At 42.8% G+C, this 21,244-nt stretch overlaps 1 protein-coding gene across 1 annotated transcript; it reads right to left on the reverse strand.

Annotated features, from left to right (window-relative positions):
* Nucleotides 1-2,753: 2,753 nt before the first annotated feature.
* On the reverse strand, nucleotides 2,754-6,759 carry LOC124605147. Its single transcript, XM_047136627.1, has 2 exons — nucleotides 6,523-6,759; nucleotides 2,754-3,027 (listed from the first exon to the last, which is right to left on the reverse strand). The coding sequence occupies exons 1-2, from the start codon at nucleotides 6,745-6,747 to the stop codon at nucleotides 2,833-2,835; spliced, it is 420 nt and encodes a 139-aa protein (XP_046992583.1). The 5' UTR covers nucleotides 6,748-6,759; the 3' UTR covers nucleotides 2,754-2,832.
* Between the last annotated feature and the right edge of the window lie 14,485 nt (nucleotides 6,760-21,244).

Genomic DNA, 21,244 nt, shown 5'->3' on the forward strand with positions numbered 1-21,244 from the left:
ATGGATGTGTGTGACGTCCTTAGGTTAGTTAGGTTTAAGTAGTTCTAAGTTCTTGAGTCGGGTTGTGGGTTGCCATCCGATTATTTAATCTTACTTGGCTGCCTGTCTCACCTAACTTTACGTTAGAGTTACCTCTTCAGGCCGACCCTTGGAACGCTTCTGAGCACTACTGTTCTGTTGGTTTTAGATTGTGATTTTCTTTTAGTCTGAAGTACTGTGCGAAGCCTTCAGCCGTCTATCAGATTAGTTTGTTTTAATTTTGAATTAAGGCTTTCAGCCGATTTAAACAAAGCTTTCAAGATTGATTTGTTTAAAACTATTTTAAAAAGGAGATTTGCCTCCATTTGAAATCTTTGTTATCCAGGCCTTAAGCCTTGAGTTGTTCATGTTCAGATGTGGCCTTAAACCGAGTACTTATGTAAAATTTTTGTAACTAAGGCCTTCAGCCGTGTGTATTCCTTAAGGCAATTTTAATAACTTGTGTCCGGGCCTTCAGCCGTACTGTTTTTGAATCCTTTTAAGGGCACGTGAGATTGAGTGTTTTTAGAAAAATAAAGTTTGTATATTTTTTGCACCTGACAGTAACTGATTTTGTCCCCTTTCCACAACGATAACCTGATCCGCTCCGTCCTGCTAACCCAGATTTCAGTTTTAATATTTACTGCTTAAAATATTATCCCCGTTATGGCATATAGTCTTATTACTGTTCGATTCAATTACTGTAACTAAAGCTGATTTCAAATTTTCGTTCATTTAAATTTACAGTCTGTGTGACAATTTATGATAATCGTTATTAAAGCCATTTTGGAAGTGAGATTACTGCAGTCTGAGTTAACGGCTTGGTGGAAATTCTGAACTTGTGTGAGGTGAACACGACTGACTTACATAATGTTTGAATTACAGCTCAGTAATCAGTTGGAACTTCAAGTCTTATAGATCACTGAATGATTTTCATCAAATCGATTGTTCAGAACTGAATGGCCTGAGGGAATAGTTCTTGAGCTTACAAAAAAGTCTGATGGAAGCTTTATTTAGTTTAGACAATAAAGGACTGTGTTTGTGACTGTGAATGCTGCTGCCCTTTATGTTTACCTCTCTCAATCATCCACTCCACAGCCACGTGTGCTGCTCCTTGCGTTACCTTTTTTTATTATATAATTTAAAATGACGCACATCAAAAAGAACAAGTTCTTGAAAAGAAAAAAGAATCGGATAGTGGAAGTATTAACTGCTTCAGTCTTGTTGATTTGATGCAGCTCTCCTCTTTAAAGTATTCTTGTATCCTATGAAAGTCTCTCCATCGTTGTACAATTACTCTAGCCTATATCCGTTTCAAGCTACTGTATTCAAGCCTTTGTCTCCCTCTACAACTTTTTTGTCTCACAATTCCCTCCGTTTCTAAATTAAATATTATTTCGTACCTCAGGATGCGTTACATCACCTTATTTATTCTTTTAGTCAAACAGTGTCATAAATCTGTTTTTTGCCAGTTCTATGCATAATCTGTTCGTTAGTTACGACACCAGATCTAACCATCTACTCGATCGGTCCTTTCTTTCTGGACCCAGTATAAACAATATAAAAAATATTTCTGATTCCATCGTTGAACGTAAAAGGTAAAAATTATACGCATTACCTAACAATTTTTTAGCGTTTTTACACAATGATCTTAGTCTTACTTTAGTGATATCTGAATTTTTATTTGACAGTTAACTGGCACACGTGATGGCGTTCTTACTATCGAAATTGGGAAAACAGTCCTCCAACTACATCTCTGAACAGAACGTGAGGATGAAGGAATTAATAACTCCGTATTTAAATCCTTTAAAAACATATGCATCATCATCATTATATCATCATTATCACCAGCATCGTCATCACAGAATAATTCTGGAGTACCTCGTTTCAAAAACTTTTATTCCTTTATTTTCTGTACTGTTTATATTCACATTTCATTTCCGTTTACCAGTGCATTTCAAACAAATACTTTTAATAATGACTTCCTAACAATAAATTTATGTTTGCTGTTAAAATATTTCCGTTTAAAGAGGAGCTTTACTTACTATTAGCAGCGTTAACCTTTTTCTTTCTGCCATCAGTTATTTTGCAGCCCAAATAGCAAATCATATGTACTACTTTTAGAATTTCATTTTCTGCTCTCTCCAAGTATTACTTGACTTAATTTGACTACAGTCCACTTTGCTTGTTTCACTTTGTCGCTGATCATCTTGTAAGCTCTTTCCAAGATAGTACACAGTCTGATCAACTGTTCTCTAGTGTGGTTTGACGTCGATGAGAGAGTTATACCATCAGCACACCTTACAGTTTTTCTTTTTCTCCTTCAACTTTCAATATTTTCTAAATTTCTCTCTTGATTGCTTAACTGCTTGCAAAGGGCACAGATCAAATAACATTGGATACAGTCTACAACTCTATTTCAATTCCTTTATAGCTTCAGTCTCCCTTTCATGTCACATGAAATGTTGAACTGCAATTAGTTCCTGTACATGTTGTAAATAACTTTCAGTTCCTGTTTCTTTTCCCAGGTATTTCAAGGAGTGTAGTCAAGTGTATTCACGCTATTGGTCGATTATCTCTCTGTATTATGGGTCTATGATAACTATTTCTTTAGACAACGTCAGACTTTGTGTATATATTTATACACTTAGTGCAGCATTCTTGTCATACGAGTACATTCCAATAAATGTAGTGAAGTTTGTGACAGGATGAAGTGAAAATTGAAAGCGTTTTTCTTTTGTTTAAAGCTGTTTATTCGAAGAAGGAAGAGAGTGAAAGGTCAGAGCAAGTGTGTTTTCATATCGAAGTCCGTGTTCAGCGGTAGTAGTAGGGGTAGCCGACGGCAGCGTAAGGGTAGGCGGAGTAGGCGCTGACGGCGGGGTAGCCGAAGGCGCTGTAGGCGTAGGGGGCGGCGTAGGCGTAGTAGGCCTCGGCGCCCTTCAGGGTCTCCTTGGCCTTCTCCTGGGCGAACACGGCCGCCACCAGCAGCACTACGAGGAAAGAGCAGACCTGCGAACAGATGTACACCGTATTAAGTCCAAGTTGAAGGTAATTAATAGTAAAAACGGGTTAATATTTACACAAAGTCAAAATTGAGAAAGACAGTGTAGTGGAAGAAGTGAAACATGTTTTTTTTCTAGAAAGCATATCCGATGAATAAAGCAAGGAAACATCGGAAGGGAAGATACAGTTTAACGTCACGTCGACATCAAGGTCATTAGAGACAGAGCACATGCTCGGATTGTGTCACGGATGGGCAGGAAATCGGGCATGCCTTTTCGAAGGAACCATCCCATCATTTGCCTGGAGCGATTTAGCGAAATCAAAGAAAACCTAAATCTGGAAGGGTGGATGTGAGTTTGAACTGTCGTCTTCCCAAACTACTGCGCTACCTCGCTCGGTGAAGGCATCAGAATTAGAATGTCGCAGTTGTAGAAAACTTTTAAAACTGAAAAAATAAACTCCATCCGAGCAGGCTTCAGAAGGTAAGCCCTGTTATACTCAGCCTACAGGCCTCATTGGATGCGGATATGGAGGGGTATGTGATCAGTACACCGCCATCCCAGCTGTTGTTAGTTTACGAGATTGGAGTAGCAACTTCTCACTCTAGTAGTTCCTAGATTGACCTCACAAGGGCTGAGTGTGAAGCCTGGTCGCCAACAGCGCCCGGCGTATCGGACAGTCACTCATCCAAGTGCTAGTCGATAGCGCTGAACTTTGTTGATCTGACGGGACCGGTGTTACCACCGCGGCAAGGGCGTTGGCGTAGAAAATTTTAACCTCTGAAAATTTTTTGCTGATGTCAGAGACTATTTTGGAAAAGAAGAGGAAAGTGAATTTCTAGAGCAAAGAATGGTAAATGAGGGCAACTAGAAATCCAGCGAAGAAAAGTTGGAAGCGGATGAGATACGAATGTCAATGTAGTATGGCATTGTTGGCTGGGATATCCGTGGAGTATCTGCGTGTAAGAAAGGTGTCCGTCCTCGGTGTAGGCTGGCCAGTTCCCTTGCGGGTTTGTGAGAGTTTTGTAGTACACGTATTCGTAGAGTGTAGGTAAGTGTAATGGATGTGTGTGTAGTGTAGAGGTATTTTTGTATTGTATGATGATGATGATAGAAGGGAGACGTTGAACCACTCGGTGCCAGCACATAGCCTGCTTCTCTCGAATATCAGCAAGGGAGCTGCTTAGCTTAACATGCCCATCCGATGGACGGCTCAACATCAACATTGTCACTTGCCCTCAGTCCACGAGACTCTGTGGAGAGGTGTAGTATTTAATCCGTGACATCGTCAAAAAGACTCGTGGTCAGAAACTCGTGGCTACCATCGACCCTCCCATTGCCGGTCAAATACTGGCAGTCAAAATTCCGTCCAACAGCAGTATTCGGATCGGGTTACCTCCGAGTCGAGCACCTCCACAAAGGCTATGCAGGAGGTACGTATGAGATATGGTGCTATCGAAGAATGTTGGCAATTAATTGGACAGATACTGTACGAAATCGAGAAATAATAAAAGGAGCAGGTGACGAAAGAAGGAGGGACAGATTTGTCGGACATCTGCTGTGGTACCTCAGAACGGTAAACTTGACACTGTTGAAAGAAGTGGAAACGAGAAATGGCAGGGGCAGACAAACATTAGACTATGCAAAAGAGATGTTAAAGAATTTGTGGTGTAGTAGTTATGTAAAGCTGGAGAGGTTAGATCAACGTAGGAGAAGTTGAATTACAGCTTCAAACCAGTCACTAGATTGATGACTCAAAAAAGAATCTTTCTAGTCATGAATGTAACTAAAATGATCGGATTTTGATATTATCCATGATGGATGCAAGGTCGTGGTTGTCAAACGTAGTATTAAAATGTAATTTCAACTACTTTTCACAATGTAAATACGCTAGGACTGACGCGTTTCGAAGGGGCAAGCCTTCATCATCAGAATTATTCTGCAAGAATCTTTTAAAAGCATTTGCAGCAATTATGTAAATAAAATTATTAAAAATTTGTTGTCACTTCCCTTGTAATCACGTCTTCCTAAAATGTGCTTCAACATTGTTCATCCAGTCGGCAAAATAAAATGCATCGGCTCCTTTTAGTAACGCGAAGATGTTTGTCACGCTTATTATAGGTAGCTTTACTAGTGATATCGATATCTAATCAACACACACCTCAGGACACTGTACAATGCATGGTAACAGTTATCTATAACATTGCTAGTCACTTACTTTCTCGTCTCGCTCACAAATGAAGAGAGGAGAAAATAATTTCCTTTTTGTCACTATTCGAGCAATAATTACTTTTATCAGTTCTGGAAGTTGCAGAATTGTTCTGCAGTACGTCGCAAATTCTGATTCTCGAAGCTTCCTAAATAGCGTCTAGAGACAAGATCATCTTCCTCCCTTCAAGAAATGCCATCTAAGCTAACGGAGCGTTTCCTTAGTATTATCCTTCTGATACAGCCGACCGGTAACAAATCTAGCACCTAGCCTCGGAATTGCTTCGATTTCTGCCTTTTATCCGACCTGGTGGGGATCCCAGACATTCGCGCAGTACTGAATAACGGGTCACACAAGTACCTGTACGCTGCGTTCTCCTTCTGAAATATATCTAAGAGAGCGTATTTTTTAACTTTGAATAGTGTGACATGACTTGTGTCAGCTATTCTAAATCAGCAGCTTGAATAACAAACCACAGAAAACGACACGTTTTGTTCGCAGAGCCAGAACAACTGAGCTTTCACATGCATCTTCCAATGCCTCAGTGCGACATTATGCACTCCTAGCTTCGGATAAGAACTGAGGAAACTACACAGTTGAAGCGAGTTTATAACATTCAAGAAATTCATTTTACAGATATTGTTCTACTTCTCAGTTTATGTTATCGAATTATTTGTCGGCAAAACTCGTGCAGTATGTTTCATTAATTTATTCACAATCTAAGCGTTATTCTTAGAATCTATTCTTATATATCGAAACGAAACTGAATTAAGTACAATATTTAAATGAAAGGCACATGTTGGTTGGAGGATAATGTGGTTGGAATAGGTTTGGTCTGTTGGAAGAATCATTGTGAAGTTCGCTTGGAGAAATTTAGGGAAATCACAAGAAATCTAAGTGGGAGTGAACCTACGGCAATCTGAACTGCACTTCAGCCAAATAGGATACTAGTATTTTAATCATTGTAGCACATAGCTTGGATCTGTGTTAACATATGCGGCTTAAGAAACGGAATTGAAGCACTTTGATGCATTCTTTTACTAAAAGCATCTGCGGTATCATAGCGCGACAGGAACGTGCGGTATTACGATACAAACGTAAAAATTTCAACCTCTGGGTATTCAACTTCTAACGTGGCCCATCTAATCTCTAATGACTCATTGTCGACGGGACGTTAAACACCAGTTCCCTCCTCCTCCTCTAGCGTGGCACAAGAAGGCAAACGCTAGAAGCGACGAACGGTCCCAGAGCAGTAGATAAGGCGGCTAAATGGAGAGAGCGTGCAGTACTTACGAAAGCCTTCATGGTGTCTGATTGAGCTCGGCTGGATACCGTGATGCAGGTCCAGCGCGCGCCGTCCTTTATATACCGGGAGGTGGTCCTTAGCCGTTCGACCTTGGACTGGCCACCACGCCCGGCCATGCGGACGATGGACCAGCTGTGGTATCCCCCGATGCCCGCAACAAGGACAACCGCCACCGCCTCCCGCACAGTCGCCTCTGCAGGACACGCCATCATCCACTGGCGAGCACGTTTTCTGACCCCATACTTGGTCACAGGGGCTTCGTTGCTTCCCAAAAACTTACAAATATTACTGCTGAAGTGAATTCAGTGCATCAAGATCTTCGATATTTCTAATTTTCCAGAAGGGTTTTGGCACCGTTCCTCACAAGAGACTTCCAATCACATTGAATGTTTATAAAGTATCATCTCAGTTGTGCGGTTGGATTTGTGATTTCTTTTCAGAAAGGTCATTGTTCGCTGTAATTGACGGAAAGTCAGCGGGTAAAACAGAAGTGTTATATGAACAATGTAGGGTAGGAGGCGATGTGAGAAGCCCTCATAGATGGTTGGCAGATCATTACTGTCATTTACCGTTTCGTAAAGTCACGATAAGATGCAAACCAATTGGAAAGTGATTTAGACAAGGTATTTGCGTGAAAAGTGACAACTGGCTCTAAATAATGAAAAGTGTGAAGTTGTTCACACGAGTACTAAAAAAAAGTCATTTATTTCGGTTAGGCGATAAATCACACAAATCTAAAGGCTGTCAATTCAACTAAATAATTTATGATTACATCTACATCTACATCTATACTCCGCGAGCCACCTTACGGTGTGTGGCGGAGGGTACTTATTGTACCACTATCTGATCCCCCCTTCCCTGTTCCATTCACGAATTGTGCGTGGGAAGAACGACTGCTTGTAAGTCTCCGTATTTGCTCTAATTTCTCGGATCTTTTCGTTGTGATCATTACGCGAGATATATGTGGGCGGTAGTAATATGTTGCCCATCTCTTCCCGGAATGTGCTCTCTCGTAATTTCGATAATAAACCTCTCCGTATTGCGTAACGCCTTTCTTGAAGTGTCCGCCACTGGAGCTTGTTCAGCATCTCCGTAACGCTCTCGCGCTGACTAAATGTCCCCATGACGAATCGCACTGCTTTTCGCTGGATCATGTCTATCTCTTCTATTAATCCAACCTGGTAAGGGTCCCATACTGATGAGCAATACTCAAGAATCGGACGAACAAGCGTTTTGTAAGCTACTTCTTTCGTCGATGAGTCACATTTTCTTAGAATTCTTCCTATGAATCTCAACCTGGCGCCTGCTTTTCCCACTATTTGTTTTATGTGATCATTCCACTTCAGATCGCTCCGGATAGTAGCTCCTAAGTATTTTACGGTCGTTACCGCTTCCAATGATTTACCACCTATGGCATAATCGTACTGGAATGGATTTCTGCCCCTATGTATGCGCATTATATTACATTTATCTACGTTTAGGGAAAGCTGCCAGCTGTCGCACCATGCATTAATCCTCTGCAGGTCCTCCTGGAGTACGTACGAGTCTTCTGATGTTGCTACTTTCTTGTAGACAACCGTGTCATCTGCAAATAGCCTCACGGAGCTACCGATGTTGTCAACTAAGTCATTTATGTATATTGTAAACAATAAAGGTCCTATCACGCTTCCCTGCGGTACTCCCGAAATTACCTCTACATCTGCAGATTTTGAACCGTTAAGAATGACATGTTGTGTTCTTTCTTCTAGGAAATCCTGAATCCAATCACAAACCTGGTCCGATATTCCGTAAGCTCGCATTTTTTTCACTGAACGTAAGTGCGGAACCGTATCAAATGCCTTCCTGAAGTCCAGGAATACGGGATCAATCTGCTCGCCAGTGTCTACGGCACTGTGAATTTCTTGGGCAAATAGGGCGAGCTGAGTTTCACATGATCTCTGTTTGCGGAATCCATGTTGGTTATGATGAATACGAGAACACAAAACATGTTCCATTATTCTACAACAGATTGACGTAAGCGAAATAGGCCTATAATTATTCGCATCTGATTTATGACCCTTCTTGAAAATGGGAACGGCCTGCGCTTTCTTCCAGTCGCTAGGTACTTTACGTTCTTCCAGCGATCTACGATAAATTGCTGATAGAAAGGGGGCAAGTTCTTTAGCATAATCACTGTAGAATCTTAAGGGTATCTCGTCTGGTCCGGATGCTTTTCCGCTACTAAGTGATAGCAGTTGTTTTTCAATTCCGATATCGTTTATTTCAATATTTTCCATTTTGGCGTCCGTGCGACGGCTGAAGTCAGGGACCGTGTTACGATTTTCCGCAGTGAAACAGTTTCGGAACACTGAATTCAGTATTTCTGCCTTTCTTCGGTCGTCCTCTGTTTCGGTGCCATCGTGGTCAACGAGTGACTGAATAGGGGATTTAGATCCGCTTACCGATTTTACATATGACCAAAACTTTTTAGGGTTCTTGTTTAGATTGTTTGCCAATGTTTTATGTTCGAATTCGTTGAATGCTTCTCTCATTGCTCTCTTTACGCTCTTTTTCGCTTCGTTCAGCTTTTCCTTATCAGCTATGATTCGACTACTCTTAAACCTATGATGAAGCTTTCTTTGTTTCCGTAGTACCTTTCGTACATGATTGTTATACCACGGTGGATCTTTCCCCTCGCGAACAGCTTAAATCGGAACGATCACATAGATAACGTTATAGGGAAGCCGAATCAAAGACTGCTTTTTATTAGGAGAATACCTAGAAGATACAACAAGTCTGCTGAAGCACTGCCTACACCATGCTCGTCCGTCCTCTTCTGGAGTACTGCTGCGCAGTATGGGAATCGTACCAGAGGGGACTGACAGAGAACACAGAAAACGTTCAAAGAAGGGTAGCTAGTTTCGTATCATCGTGAAATAGGCAAGAGAGTGGCACGAATATGATATGCGAGTTGGTTGGCAATAATGAAAACAAAGGCTTTTCCGATACGGCGGGATCTTTTCTGAAATTTTAGTCACTAACTTCCCTCTCTGAATGTGAAAATATTTTAATAAAGCTCATTTGACTAGTGAGAAATGATCACCGTAGCAGAATAAGGGAAATCCGAGCTCGCACGCAAAGATTTAAATGTTCGTTTTCCTCGCGCTGTTCGAGAGTGGATCGGTAGAGAAAGAGTGTGAAGGGGATTAGTTGAAACCTCTGCCAGGCTCTTAAGCGTGAATTGCAGAGCAATTTTGTAATTTGGAAATTTGTGGTAAGTCCTATTGGACTGTTGAGATCATCGGTCCCCAAGCTTACTCACTGCTTAATCTAACTTAAACTAACACGCTAAGGACAACACACACCCATGCCCGGGGGACGACTCGAACCTCCGATGGGGGCAGCCACTCGATCCGTGACAAGGCGCCTCAAACTCCGCGGCTACCCCGTGCGGCATAATTATGTAGACCTGGAAGTAGACACTGGTTGATCATGAAGACACCGAAATATGATAGAGTGAAGCAGGACATTTGCATTCTGAAATTGATTCACAGGAAAAGACTGTACAGCAGTTTCTCTTTTTGATCATCGCTCTGAGGCGAAAATGGGTGGCACAGAAATAAGACAGTCCGTTATGGCAGGAAAACTCTCGTTCGAGCGATACTTGAGGATTGTTCGTCAGTCTAGAATCCGTACTAGGTAGGACTGATAGAGGAAATAAAAAAGAAACAAAGAAGAGCAGCACGTTCCGTTACGCGTGCATAGCAAGAGCGAAAGCGTGACGGATATGCTCAACCAAATTCAGTGGCATATGCTGCAAGAGAGGCATTCTGCATCACGGAGTGGTTTAGCGTTAAAATTCCGAGAGCAGACGTTCCTAGGAGGGTCGGTCAGTATGTTGTTTTATCTTACATATGTGGAATATGCGTCAAAGCTGAATCCTCTCTTTCGAACAGTACGTCGTATCCCTTCAACAACAGAATGCCTCAAGTGATCAACAAATAACGTAAGTCGATTGTGCCTTTCAGAAACATCGCAGGTCTGGAGGTTGAAGCCAATGTGTTGTACAATTCTGGAAGACGTTTTCAATAACGTATAGTTAAATTTTTTGGCATTTAAACAACCCTGTCGAAGTGAACATGAATTCCTCAAACACTGACCTTGTAGATAACATTGTGGAAGTCTTCTATACTGTTCCGCATCTTCGTCTAATCAACAAAATGCGTGCTCACGGAATATCGGGTGTGAGGCTGGTTTGAAGACTTTCTATCCGAGCGAACCCTCTACGTCGCTGTTAACTGGAAGACATTAACGGTCAAAGTGGCATCCAGTGTACCCAAAGAAGTATGATTGGACTGTAGTCGGTACGTAGATTGTTTTGTTATTACATCTCCCTCTATCAGATGAGTGACCAGCGCATTTGACTGTCATGCGGAGGACTCGGAATCGATTCGAGGTACTACGAGGGTTTTTCCGTTGGAATACAGTGCACTCGACCTCACGAGAGCAATGGAGAAACTGCTTTACCGAGCAGTAGCGGTTCCGGGTCAAGAAAACTGACAACGGCAGACAGAGCGGTATGCTGACACGATGACTCTCCATACCGCACTCTGTGACCCCACTGTCAGACAGTGACCCGGCGGTAGCGACGGGTCCGCCTGTGCCTGTGGACAGAGTTTACAATTTATTATTAGATGAAACTTCCTGGCAGATTAAAAATGTGTGCCGGACTGAGACTCGAACTCGGGACCTTTGCCTTTCGCGGGCAAGTGCTCTACCGTCTGAACTACCCAAGCACGACTCACGCCCCGTCCTCACAGCTTATTAGATGCTTCTCAAAAATGGTTCAAATGGCTCTGAGCACTATGGGACTTAACATCGATGGTCATCAGTCCCCTAGAACTTAGAACTACTTTAACCTAACTAACCTAAGGACATCACACAACACCCAGTCTTCACGAGGCAGAGAGATGCTTCTCAGACAGTAGTCACTTTGTCGCAAATAATACGGAAGTAAGTATGCAATACAGATTATGAAGTGATTTTTGGGGGAATAGCATCTTGTAATGCGGGATCACAGCCTCTATAAATTATTTAACTATCTGACTGACGAACAAATCTGTGTTTAACATAAGCGTCCATTCAGACTGCCGGCCGGTGTGGCCGAGCGGTTCTAGGCGCTTCAGTGTGGAACCGCGCGACCGCTACGCTCGCAGGTTCGAATCCTGCCTCGGGCGTAGATGTGTGTGATGTCTTTAGGTTAGTTAGGTTTATGTAGTTCCAAGTTCTAGGGGACTGATGACCTCAGATGTTAAGTTCCATAGTGCTCAGATCCATTTTGAACCATTCAGACTCGGCACGTAACAAATTCTCGGAGACGTCTCGGTCGCTGATAAATTCATTTATTGTAACGCGTTTGCATACACCATCTTAAAGAAGGCTATGACAATATAATACAACACAAAAATCACCAGTGAACACATTTGGATACTTGACAAAGAAAAATCAAGTAGCAGCAAGAACGAAACTTGTGCTGAGATGTAAGTGAGCCTTGGCGGTATTGTGATATCTTTGGTCCCTCTGACTGACTGGCGTCCCGGGCGCACACGCGAGTGACGCACTGATTCGCTCGGTTTGTAGCTGTTTGTGAGTGAGGAAAAGGTGGGACCCGTGTCGCGGTTGGTTGGTGGGTGTTGGTACAAGGCGGTTCAAATGGCTCTGAGCACTATGCGACTTAACTTCTGAGGTCATCAGTCGCCTAGAACTTAGAACTATTTAAACCTAACTAACCTAAGGACATCACACACATCCATGCCCGAGGCAGGATTCGAACCTGCGACCGTTGCGGTCGCTCGGTTCCAAACTGTAGCGCCCAGAACCGCACGGCCACTCCGGCCGGCGCGGTACAAGGCGGCATCAGGTACGGACAAAGGGGCCAGTCAGTTGACATGCTGGCCGTATGATCTCTTGTTGTATTCTTAGCTATATGCACGACACCGTCCATTGTGGTGACCAAACCAGAAGTTCCACTGTCACCTCCGTATAACATGTTAGTTTTTGAATCAGGAGTCACAGGATGCGGGCTGTGATGTTATCCATGCCTCTGGGTAAGATTACTAATTAACATGGTCCATCAGGAGATAGAAAGTGGACGAAAGCGATCGAAGGGTAGCGGTTGTAAGGGCAGAGGAAAAAAAGTGCCAAGGCAAGCGCCAAGGGAAAAAAAAACCTCTGCGACAGTAGGACGGGTAGTAAGGGCAGTAGCGGCTTTCTATCTGCGACAGTGCATGCAAGGTGTGGTTATGTTAGTGCGAGGTATCGTGCATCGTTGCCTTTGTCGTTGCTGGAGCTCGTTGCGGGACTTGCTGCAGTGGCTGCGTCCCTGCAACAGTTCAAGGTCGTTGTACATTAGTGGGCGATCGCTCATAGATCGGCTCACAGACAGTGGAGGGGTGTGTGTGGTTGGTTTGCGTGCTGTGTACAGTACGGTTTCCCTACGGTTGCCTATTTTTTGGCTGGTCGAGCATCTGGGGTTACCAGTAGTAGTTGTATTGCAGGGGCTCGCCAGTACTGTCGTGTTAGCGTGCTATGCACCATAGATGTTTAGTTCCTAGCCAATAGTGTCTTTGGTCTGGTTGTCGTCGTAGTTACACAGAGAAAGGATAAATGGGTTGCGCGAGTGTCTCGTGTTATTGTACAGTCGTGTGGAGAGTTTTTGGAATACCTGCAAGATGGTACCTAACCGGTATTCCCGGTGAAGGTCCGCGATGCGTGTGAAGCGTGGAGCGTTGCTTATGATTCTGAGTACTTTGTTCTGTATGAGCTGCAGACGACACAGGCGAGTGGGCGCAGCGTATCCCCAGACAGGGGCTGCGTACGTCATCAGGGGTATGCAGTTTGTATGTTGGCGGCTGGGGTAGTGCTTTGCATGATAGCTTATGGACTAATAAAAATTATGTGTTTATTCCATCAGTGAACCTCTCGTGTGGAGTTTGAAAGATGAGATTTTCTTGCAATTACTGTAAACTATTTGAAGCCTCGAGTGTTACTGATTTTCTTTCTGATTTCTATTTATGCGTATACAGGGTGGTCCATTGATCGTTACCGGGCCAAATATCTCACAAAATATGCGTCAAACGAAAAAACTACAAAGAACGAAACTTGTCTAGCTTGAAGGGGGAAACCAGATGGCGCTATGGTTGGCCCGCTAGATGGCGCTGCCATAGGTCAAACGGATATCAACTGAGTTTTTTTAAAATAGGAACCCCCATTTTTTATTACATATTCGTGTAGTACGAAAAGAAATATGAATGCTTTTTTTTGAACCACTTTTTTCGCTTTGGGACAGATGGCGCTGTAATAGTCCGAAACGTATAAGTACGTGGTATCACGTAACATTCCGCCAATGCGGACGGTATTTGCTTCGCGATATCATGTTGATATATGACTATTGTGATCAAAATGCTCAACGGGCCAGTGCTATGTATGCTGCTCGGTATCCTGGACGACATCAACCAAGTGTCCGGACCGTTCGCCGGATAGTTACGTCATTTAAGGAGACAGGAAGTGTTCAGCCTCATGTGAAACGTCAACCACGACCCGCAACAGATGATGATGCCCAAGTAGATGTTTTAGCTGCTGTCGCGGCTAATCCGCACCTGAGTAGGAGACAAATTGCGCGAGAATCGGGAATCTCAAAAACGTCGGTGTTGTGAATGATACGTCAACATCGATTGTACCCGTACCATATTTCTATGCAACAGGAATTGCTTGTCGACGGCTTTGAACGTCGTGTACAGTTCTGCCAATGGGCACAAGAAAAATTACGGGACGATGACAGATTTTTTTGCAAGCGTTCTATTTAGCAGCGAAGAGTCATTCACCAACAGCGGTAAGGTAAACCGGCGTAATATGCACTATTGGGCAACCGAAAATCCACGATGGCTGCGACACGTAGAACATCAGCGACCTTGGCGGGTTAATGTATGGTGCGGCATTATGGGGGAAGGATAATTGGCCCCCAGTTTATCGATGACAGTCTGAATGGTGCAATGCATCCTGATTTCCTACGTAATGTTCTACCGATGTAAATACAAGGTGTTTCACTTCATGACAGAATGACGATGTACTTCCAACATGATGGATGTCCGGCACATAGCTCGCGTGCGGTTGAAGCGGTATTGAATAGCATATTTTATGACAGGTGGATTGGTCGTCGAAGCACCATAGCGTGGCCCGCACGTTCACCGGATCTGACGTCCCCCGATTTCTTTCTGTGGGGAAAAAAGGATATTTGCTATCGTGATCCACCGACAACGCCTGACAACATGCGTCAGCGCATTGTTAACGCATGTGCGAAAATTTACGGAAGGTGAGCTACTCGCTGTTGAGAGGAATGTCGTTACACGTATTGCCAAATGTATTGAGGTTGAGGGACATCATTTTGAGCATTTATTGCATTAATGTGGTATTTACAGGTAATCACGCTGTAACAGGATGCATTCTCAGGAATGATAAGTTCACAAAGGTACATGTATCACATTGGAACAACCGAAATAAAATGTTCAAACGTACCTATGTTCTGTATTTTAATTTAAAAAAATCTACCTGTTACCAAATGTTCGTCTAAAATTGTTAGCCACATGTTTGTGACTATTACAGCGCCATCTATCACAAAGGGAAAAAAGTGGTCCAACTAAAACATTCATATTTCTTTACGTACTACATGAATATGTGATAATAAATGTGGGTTCCTATTAAAAAAAACGCAGTTGATATCCGTTTGACCTATGGCAGCGCCATCTAGCGGGCCAACCATAGCGCCATCTAGTTTCCCTCTTCTAGCTAGACGAGTTTCGTTCCTTGTAGTTTTTTCGTTTGGTGCTTATTTCGTGAGATATTTGGCCCGGTAACGATCAATGGACCACCCTGTATAAGAAGTGATGTACGCGCAGCTGATCTGCTGGAATCTCTGAGTAAGTCTCAGGTTACATGAATGTTTAGTTAGATGGGCCACTGACTGAAGTGGAAAATTTGTCTTTGAACTGCTCTGCTCAGATTCCGCCGGCAGAACTTAATGCGCGCTGGTGTTCCCATTTATTGTCCCTTAGTTTTAATAAGTAATTTCTTATTTGTTGTAAGTTTTCAGCAATGTTGAATCAACTTTTGATGTTTTAAATTACTGTTCTTTTAAATTTGTTTTAGATGGATTTAAATGTTGAAGGGGTACAACTTCGATCTTATTTGTAAATGTTAAGCCTAAAGTTGGTGCCAAGCTTGTATCTATTATTCTTTAGTTTCAAATGAGCATTCCGTGTATATCGATAAAACTGCTATGGTTATCACAAGCATCTTATACTTTTACATTATTAGTTTTAGTACAGTAATTAAAATTTCTGCTTATAGTTGAAAGGTTTAAGCCTTATTCGCTTAACTTAGGGTTATGTAATTGCGTAGCGAACGTTTCATTACTATAAAGGCTCTATTAAGTCTTGAAGTACCTGAAGACCTAATTGCCGGAGCTCTTGACTTAAGTGTCGTAATGTTTTGACAGCGTTGGCTTCTGAGCCGTGGCATCGTAACTGACGCGGTGCTTGCCCACGTGTACGTACTCTTGTATTTCGGCCTGTGCATGTAACCGGACGGCGTCTTCAGTGGTCTTTAGCTCTCGCTGAGTTTTGATTCCAGCTGCAGCTGCTAAACAAGTCAAGTCCCCCGGAAATTTTGTTTGATGGGTGGTTTTAAGTAACTATCTATTCGAGCTTGACCTGTCTTGCAATCTAACGTAATGAAGCTAACAATCTATTTTCTGTACTATGCAGAGCAGTTACATTCTTACTTCTAAGGGTCTCGCTCCTTCTGTTGCCACCAGCGCCCTTACTGGCGGCGAAAAGCTTGAAGATGGTCCGATGAAAAAGGCGAAACCTGTTGCTAACGAATAAAAATCTGAAAACGCGATCGAAACTGTTTTTATTTGATTTCTATCATTTTATAACGATTCTTGCTTTGCTCCAATTACAGAATGCTTTCTAAAATTTTAAATTTCACAAGAAGCGTTTGCCCAACAGCTTTACAACCGATGTCAGAACTGTGATGTAATTAATGGCAACTGCTCTGAATACCAATAAAGGTATTTTGTTTCTAACATTTGTTTCCTTTGAAACATCCTGGCAGATTAAAACTGTGTGCCGGACCGAGACTCGAACTCGGGACCTTTGTCTTTCGCGGGCAAGTGCTCTACCATCTGAGGTACCCAAGCACGACTCACTCCCCGTCCTCACAGCTTTACTTCTGCCAGTACCTCGTCTCCTACCTTTACAGAAGCTCTCCTGCGAACCCTGCAGGACTAGCACTCCCGAAAGAAGGGATATTGCGGAGACGGCTTAGCCACAGCCTGGGGGATATTTCCAGAATGAGATTTTCACTCTGCAGCGGAGTGTGCGCTGATATGAAACTTCCTGGCAGATTAAAACTGTGTGCCGGACCGAGAAACATCACCAAGGCTGTGGCTAAGCCGTCTCCGCAATATCCTTTCTTTCAGGAGTGCTACTTTTGCAGGGTTCGCAGGAGAGCTTCTGTAAAGTTTAGAAGGTAGGAGACGAGGTACTGGCAGAAGTAAAGCTGTGAGGACGGGGAGTGATTCGTGCTTGGGTAGCTCAGATGGTGGAACACTTGCCCGCAAAAGGCAAAGGTCCAGAGTTCGAGTCTCGGTCCGGCACACAGTTTTAATCTGCCAGGAAGTTTCATATCAGCGCACACTCCGCTGCAGAGTGAAAATCTCATTCCAGTTGTTTCCTTTATTTTCTGGAACCTTTCACTGAAATTTTCAGGTGCACCGTGTATAGTAATATGTATCTAGCAACTAACAGCCAAACTGAGAATCAGGGACTAACATTATGTGATTCTTGAGCGTAGATTTCCTATTCAGTAGTAAACAAAAATGCAGAGACAGTCGTATTGTAAGATGTGATTAATTTTCATTCACGTTCACGAATGCGGCCGTGAGCTAAATTCAATTTGCAGCTTACCGCAGAATCAGCGAGGGTAGGTATCGCTGCCACTGCGGCTTTAGAGGATGTGAGAGGGGGAATGTTTTATTATTTGCCTTCCAGCCAGGATAACTCTTGGGTATGCAGGAATTGTACCGATCAGCAGCTATGGTATAAATTTTGACACTGAAATAACATGGATTCTTGAATGTGCAACTAGTAAAGATCATTTTGAAATGTGGTACGTTTTCGTTGCAAGGAATATGAAATTAAATTAAGGCTGTTGTAGTGTAATAAAATGAGTAGATGAAAAGTGACATTCAGAACATTAGCAAATATCTAAAATTGTGCCCCATATTGCAGAATGAGTTTAAGTATAAGTCGAATTATTGTTATTAATCAGTCATTCATTCACTTAGACAACATAACAATACTTCGTCAGATAATTATGGTGTCAGAACTAGGGGGTCGTCGAGGTGAGTGCAGTGTGAAACAGAGAAGAGTCGATAGAAGTGTCCCAAATAGTACAGACTTTATATGGTCAGTACTTGGCGCCCGGCGCCAAACATTCACGTCCTTAGTATAGCTAGTCTTTTGGGAGCTCGTAACATACCATCTTAGGTAGGTTACCAATTAACAATAAGACCGGTACGTATGTGGCACAAGATAACGTCTCAAAATGTCAGAAAAAGTTTGACGCTCATTGCACCAGAGAAACTATTGCCTGGCACATTTCTGCAATATGTTGTCGTAACGTTTAGTTAAAGAATGATATTTGTGAAATGGAGTGTTGGCCATTTTAATGAAAAATGTGTTTCATCAACAATCTGCCTCCTTTACAACCAAACATACAAGCAGTCGTGGCAACTGCTTTGACGTACTATGATCGATAGTTGTATTTTATCCTTGACAAGGTTTATCTCTGCTATCACGTGAAATCCAGACCACCCCCATTTTCTACGATATTTAGGCCGTTCTTCGACGTTCGACTCGTCAGTCGGCAAGACTCAGCACAACCAGGAGCACCTCCGAAGATGTCCAAGGTAGCCTTGGACCAAACGTCAGCGATGAAGAGTTTCATGGACCACGGCCCTACAACCCGGGAGAATACTCGGCAGCTCAAACATTATGAAGTGCATGCGTCTCATCCAGCATAATCAGACGTTTCACCGAGCCTCACTGCGCCAGTACCTTACTCGAGCCTTCGAGGCGCGCAGGACAGATGCCATTAGTGTGATTGGGGACGTCACCGCTGACCAATGATCTACCAGATGGGCGCTACATTCCTACCACTCATCGTAAGAACATGCTTTAGACAATCGAAGACATGTTGTTGTTGTTATGGTCTTCAGTTCTGACACTGTTTTGATCCAGCTGTCTATGCCACTCTATCCTGTGCAAGCTTCTTCATTTCCCAGTATCTACTGCAACCTACATCCTTCTGAATCTGTTTAGTGTATTCATCTCTTGGTCTCCCTCTACGATTTTTACCCTCCACGCTGTCCTCCAATACTAAATTGGTGATCCCTTGATGCCTCAGAACATGTCGTACCAACCGCTCCCTTCTTCTAGTCAAGTTGTGCCACAAACTCCTCTTCTCCCCAATTCTATTCAATACCACCTCATTAGTTACGTGTCCTACCCATCTAATCTTCAGCATTCTTCTGTAGCACCACATTTCAAAAGCTTCTATTCTCTTCTTGTCCAGACTATTTATCATCCTTGTTTCACTTCCATAGATGGCTACACTCCATACAAATACTTTCAAAAACGACATACAGACACGTAAATCTATACTTGATGTTAACAAATTTCTCTTCTTCAGAAACGCTTTCTTTGCCATTGATAGTCTACATTTTATATCCTCTTTACTTCGACCATCATCAGTTATTTTGCTCCCCAAATAGCAAAACTCCTTTACTACTTTAAGTGTCTCATTTCCTAATTAATTCCCTCAGCGCCACCCTACTTAAAACGACTACATTCCATTATCCTCGTTTTTCTTTTGTTGATGTTCATCTTATATCCTCCTTTCAAGACACTATCCATTCCGTTCAACTGCTCTCCCAATTCCTTTGCTGTCTCCGACAGAATTACAATGTCATCGGCGAACCTTAAAGTTTTATTTCTTCTCCATGGATTTTAATACCTACTCCGAATTTTTCTTTTGTTTCCTTTACTGCTTGCTCAATATACAGATTGAATAGCATAGGGGATAGGCAATAACCCCGTCTCACTCCCTTCCCAACCACTGCTTCCCTTGCATGTCTCTCGACTCTTACAACTGGCATCAGGTTTCTGTACAAATTGTAAATAGCCTTTCGCTCCCTGTATTTTACCCCTGCCACCTTCACAATTTGAAAGAGAGTATTCCAGTCAACATTGTCGAAAGCTTTCTCTAAGTCTACAAATGCTAGAAACATAGGTTTGCCTTTTCCTAAACTAGCTTCTAAGATAAGTCGTAGGGTCAGTATTGCCTCATTTGTTCCAATATTTCTACGGAATACAAACTGATCTTCCCAGAGGTCGGGTTCTACCAGTTTTTCCATTGGTCTGTAAAGAATTCGCGTCAGTATTTTGCAGCTGTGACCTATTAAACTGACAGTTCGGTAATTTTCACATCTGTCAACACCCGCTTTCTTTGGGATTGGAATTATTATATTCTTCTTGAAGTCTGAGGGAGTTTCGCCTGTCTCATAGATCTTGCTCACCAGATGGTAGAGTTTTGTCAGGACTGGCTCTCCCAAGACTGTCAGTAGTTCTAATGGAATGTTGTCTACTCCCGGGGCCGTGTTTCGACTGAAGTCTTTCAGTGCCCTGTCGAAGACATGTGTAGTATGTATAATGAACTGCAACTTTCAAGTCCAAAGTAGGGTCCAAGAGAAATCCATCAAGCCCCTTAAATATACGCTCAGCTACATTCGAGACATACTGCGAAAATCCCAGTCTGTTTTTGGGTACTTATGAGTCATCTCACATTGGTTGTGGACTATTTCTTCTTGTACATCAATCTTATCACCTCAGATTAACACTTACCAGAACGTTCTCAATTCAGTGTTTAATGCATTCCAATAGCCGTATTTTCCGAATATCCTTATGTTAGATGTGATGTGAAGTTATGGCCACGAAAAGTCGGCCAATCGCCAACAATGTGGAAGTGCGTGCATTTCAACAAACTTGTCTTAGGTAATACCGAACATGTTTGCAGACCGCAGTTAGTGGTGGTTTGTTGTGTACATAGTTCCGCGTAGTCAGCGCGAACACAACTTTGCCTCTTGATTGCGCCCCACTAAGCACAGCAGCGCAAGCGCAGCGCTTGTCCGTCTCCGCACTACGAGATGGCGCTGTCATAGAGACGGACCAAATTCTGCTTCCGCCGATCTGCGTATTAATATGTAACGCAGCCAATGAGATTGCTGCTAACTTAGAATCTTTTCTCCTCGCGGATCACACTCGCGCAGTGATATCTGAACGCTCGAGGTATTATAACGAGTGTACAGACCTCCGATTGGTCAGTCTGCATTAGTCTGCATTTATCTGTAGTCAAGTTTCAGTCTGCGCCTAATAAGATTATCATATTCCTGCACATAGCCATGAAGAGAAATGTATAGACACTTTGTCAAGTATCAGAGATATGTGAGAATAAGAGTAACGTACCAAGACCAAAGGAACTTCAGATTGTCAATTGTAAACAGCATCCAGAATCCAGTTACGTAAGATCTATGTTTTTTATTATTTTAAT

The sequence above is a fragment of the Schistocerca americana genome, chromosome 3 (assembly GCF_021461395.2).
Source record: "Schistocerca americana isolate TAMUIC-IGC-003095 chromosome 3, iqSchAmer2.1, whole genome shotgun sequence".
NCBI classification, from domain to species: domain Eukaryota; kingdom Metazoa; phylum Arthropoda; class Insecta; order Orthoptera; family Acrididae; genus Schistocerca; species Schistocerca americana.

Excerpts from the sequence above, each read along its gene's own strand:
- LOC124605147 (XM_047136627.1), bottom strand. The coding sequence starts at position 6,747 with ATGATGGCGTGTCCTGCAGAGGCGACTGTGCGGGAGGCGGTGGCGGTT. Across the intron at positions 3,028-6,522 it reads CAGACACCATGAAGGCTTTC|GTCTGCTCTTTCCTCGTAGT; the intron begins GTAAGTACTGCA and ends ATCTGTTCGCAG.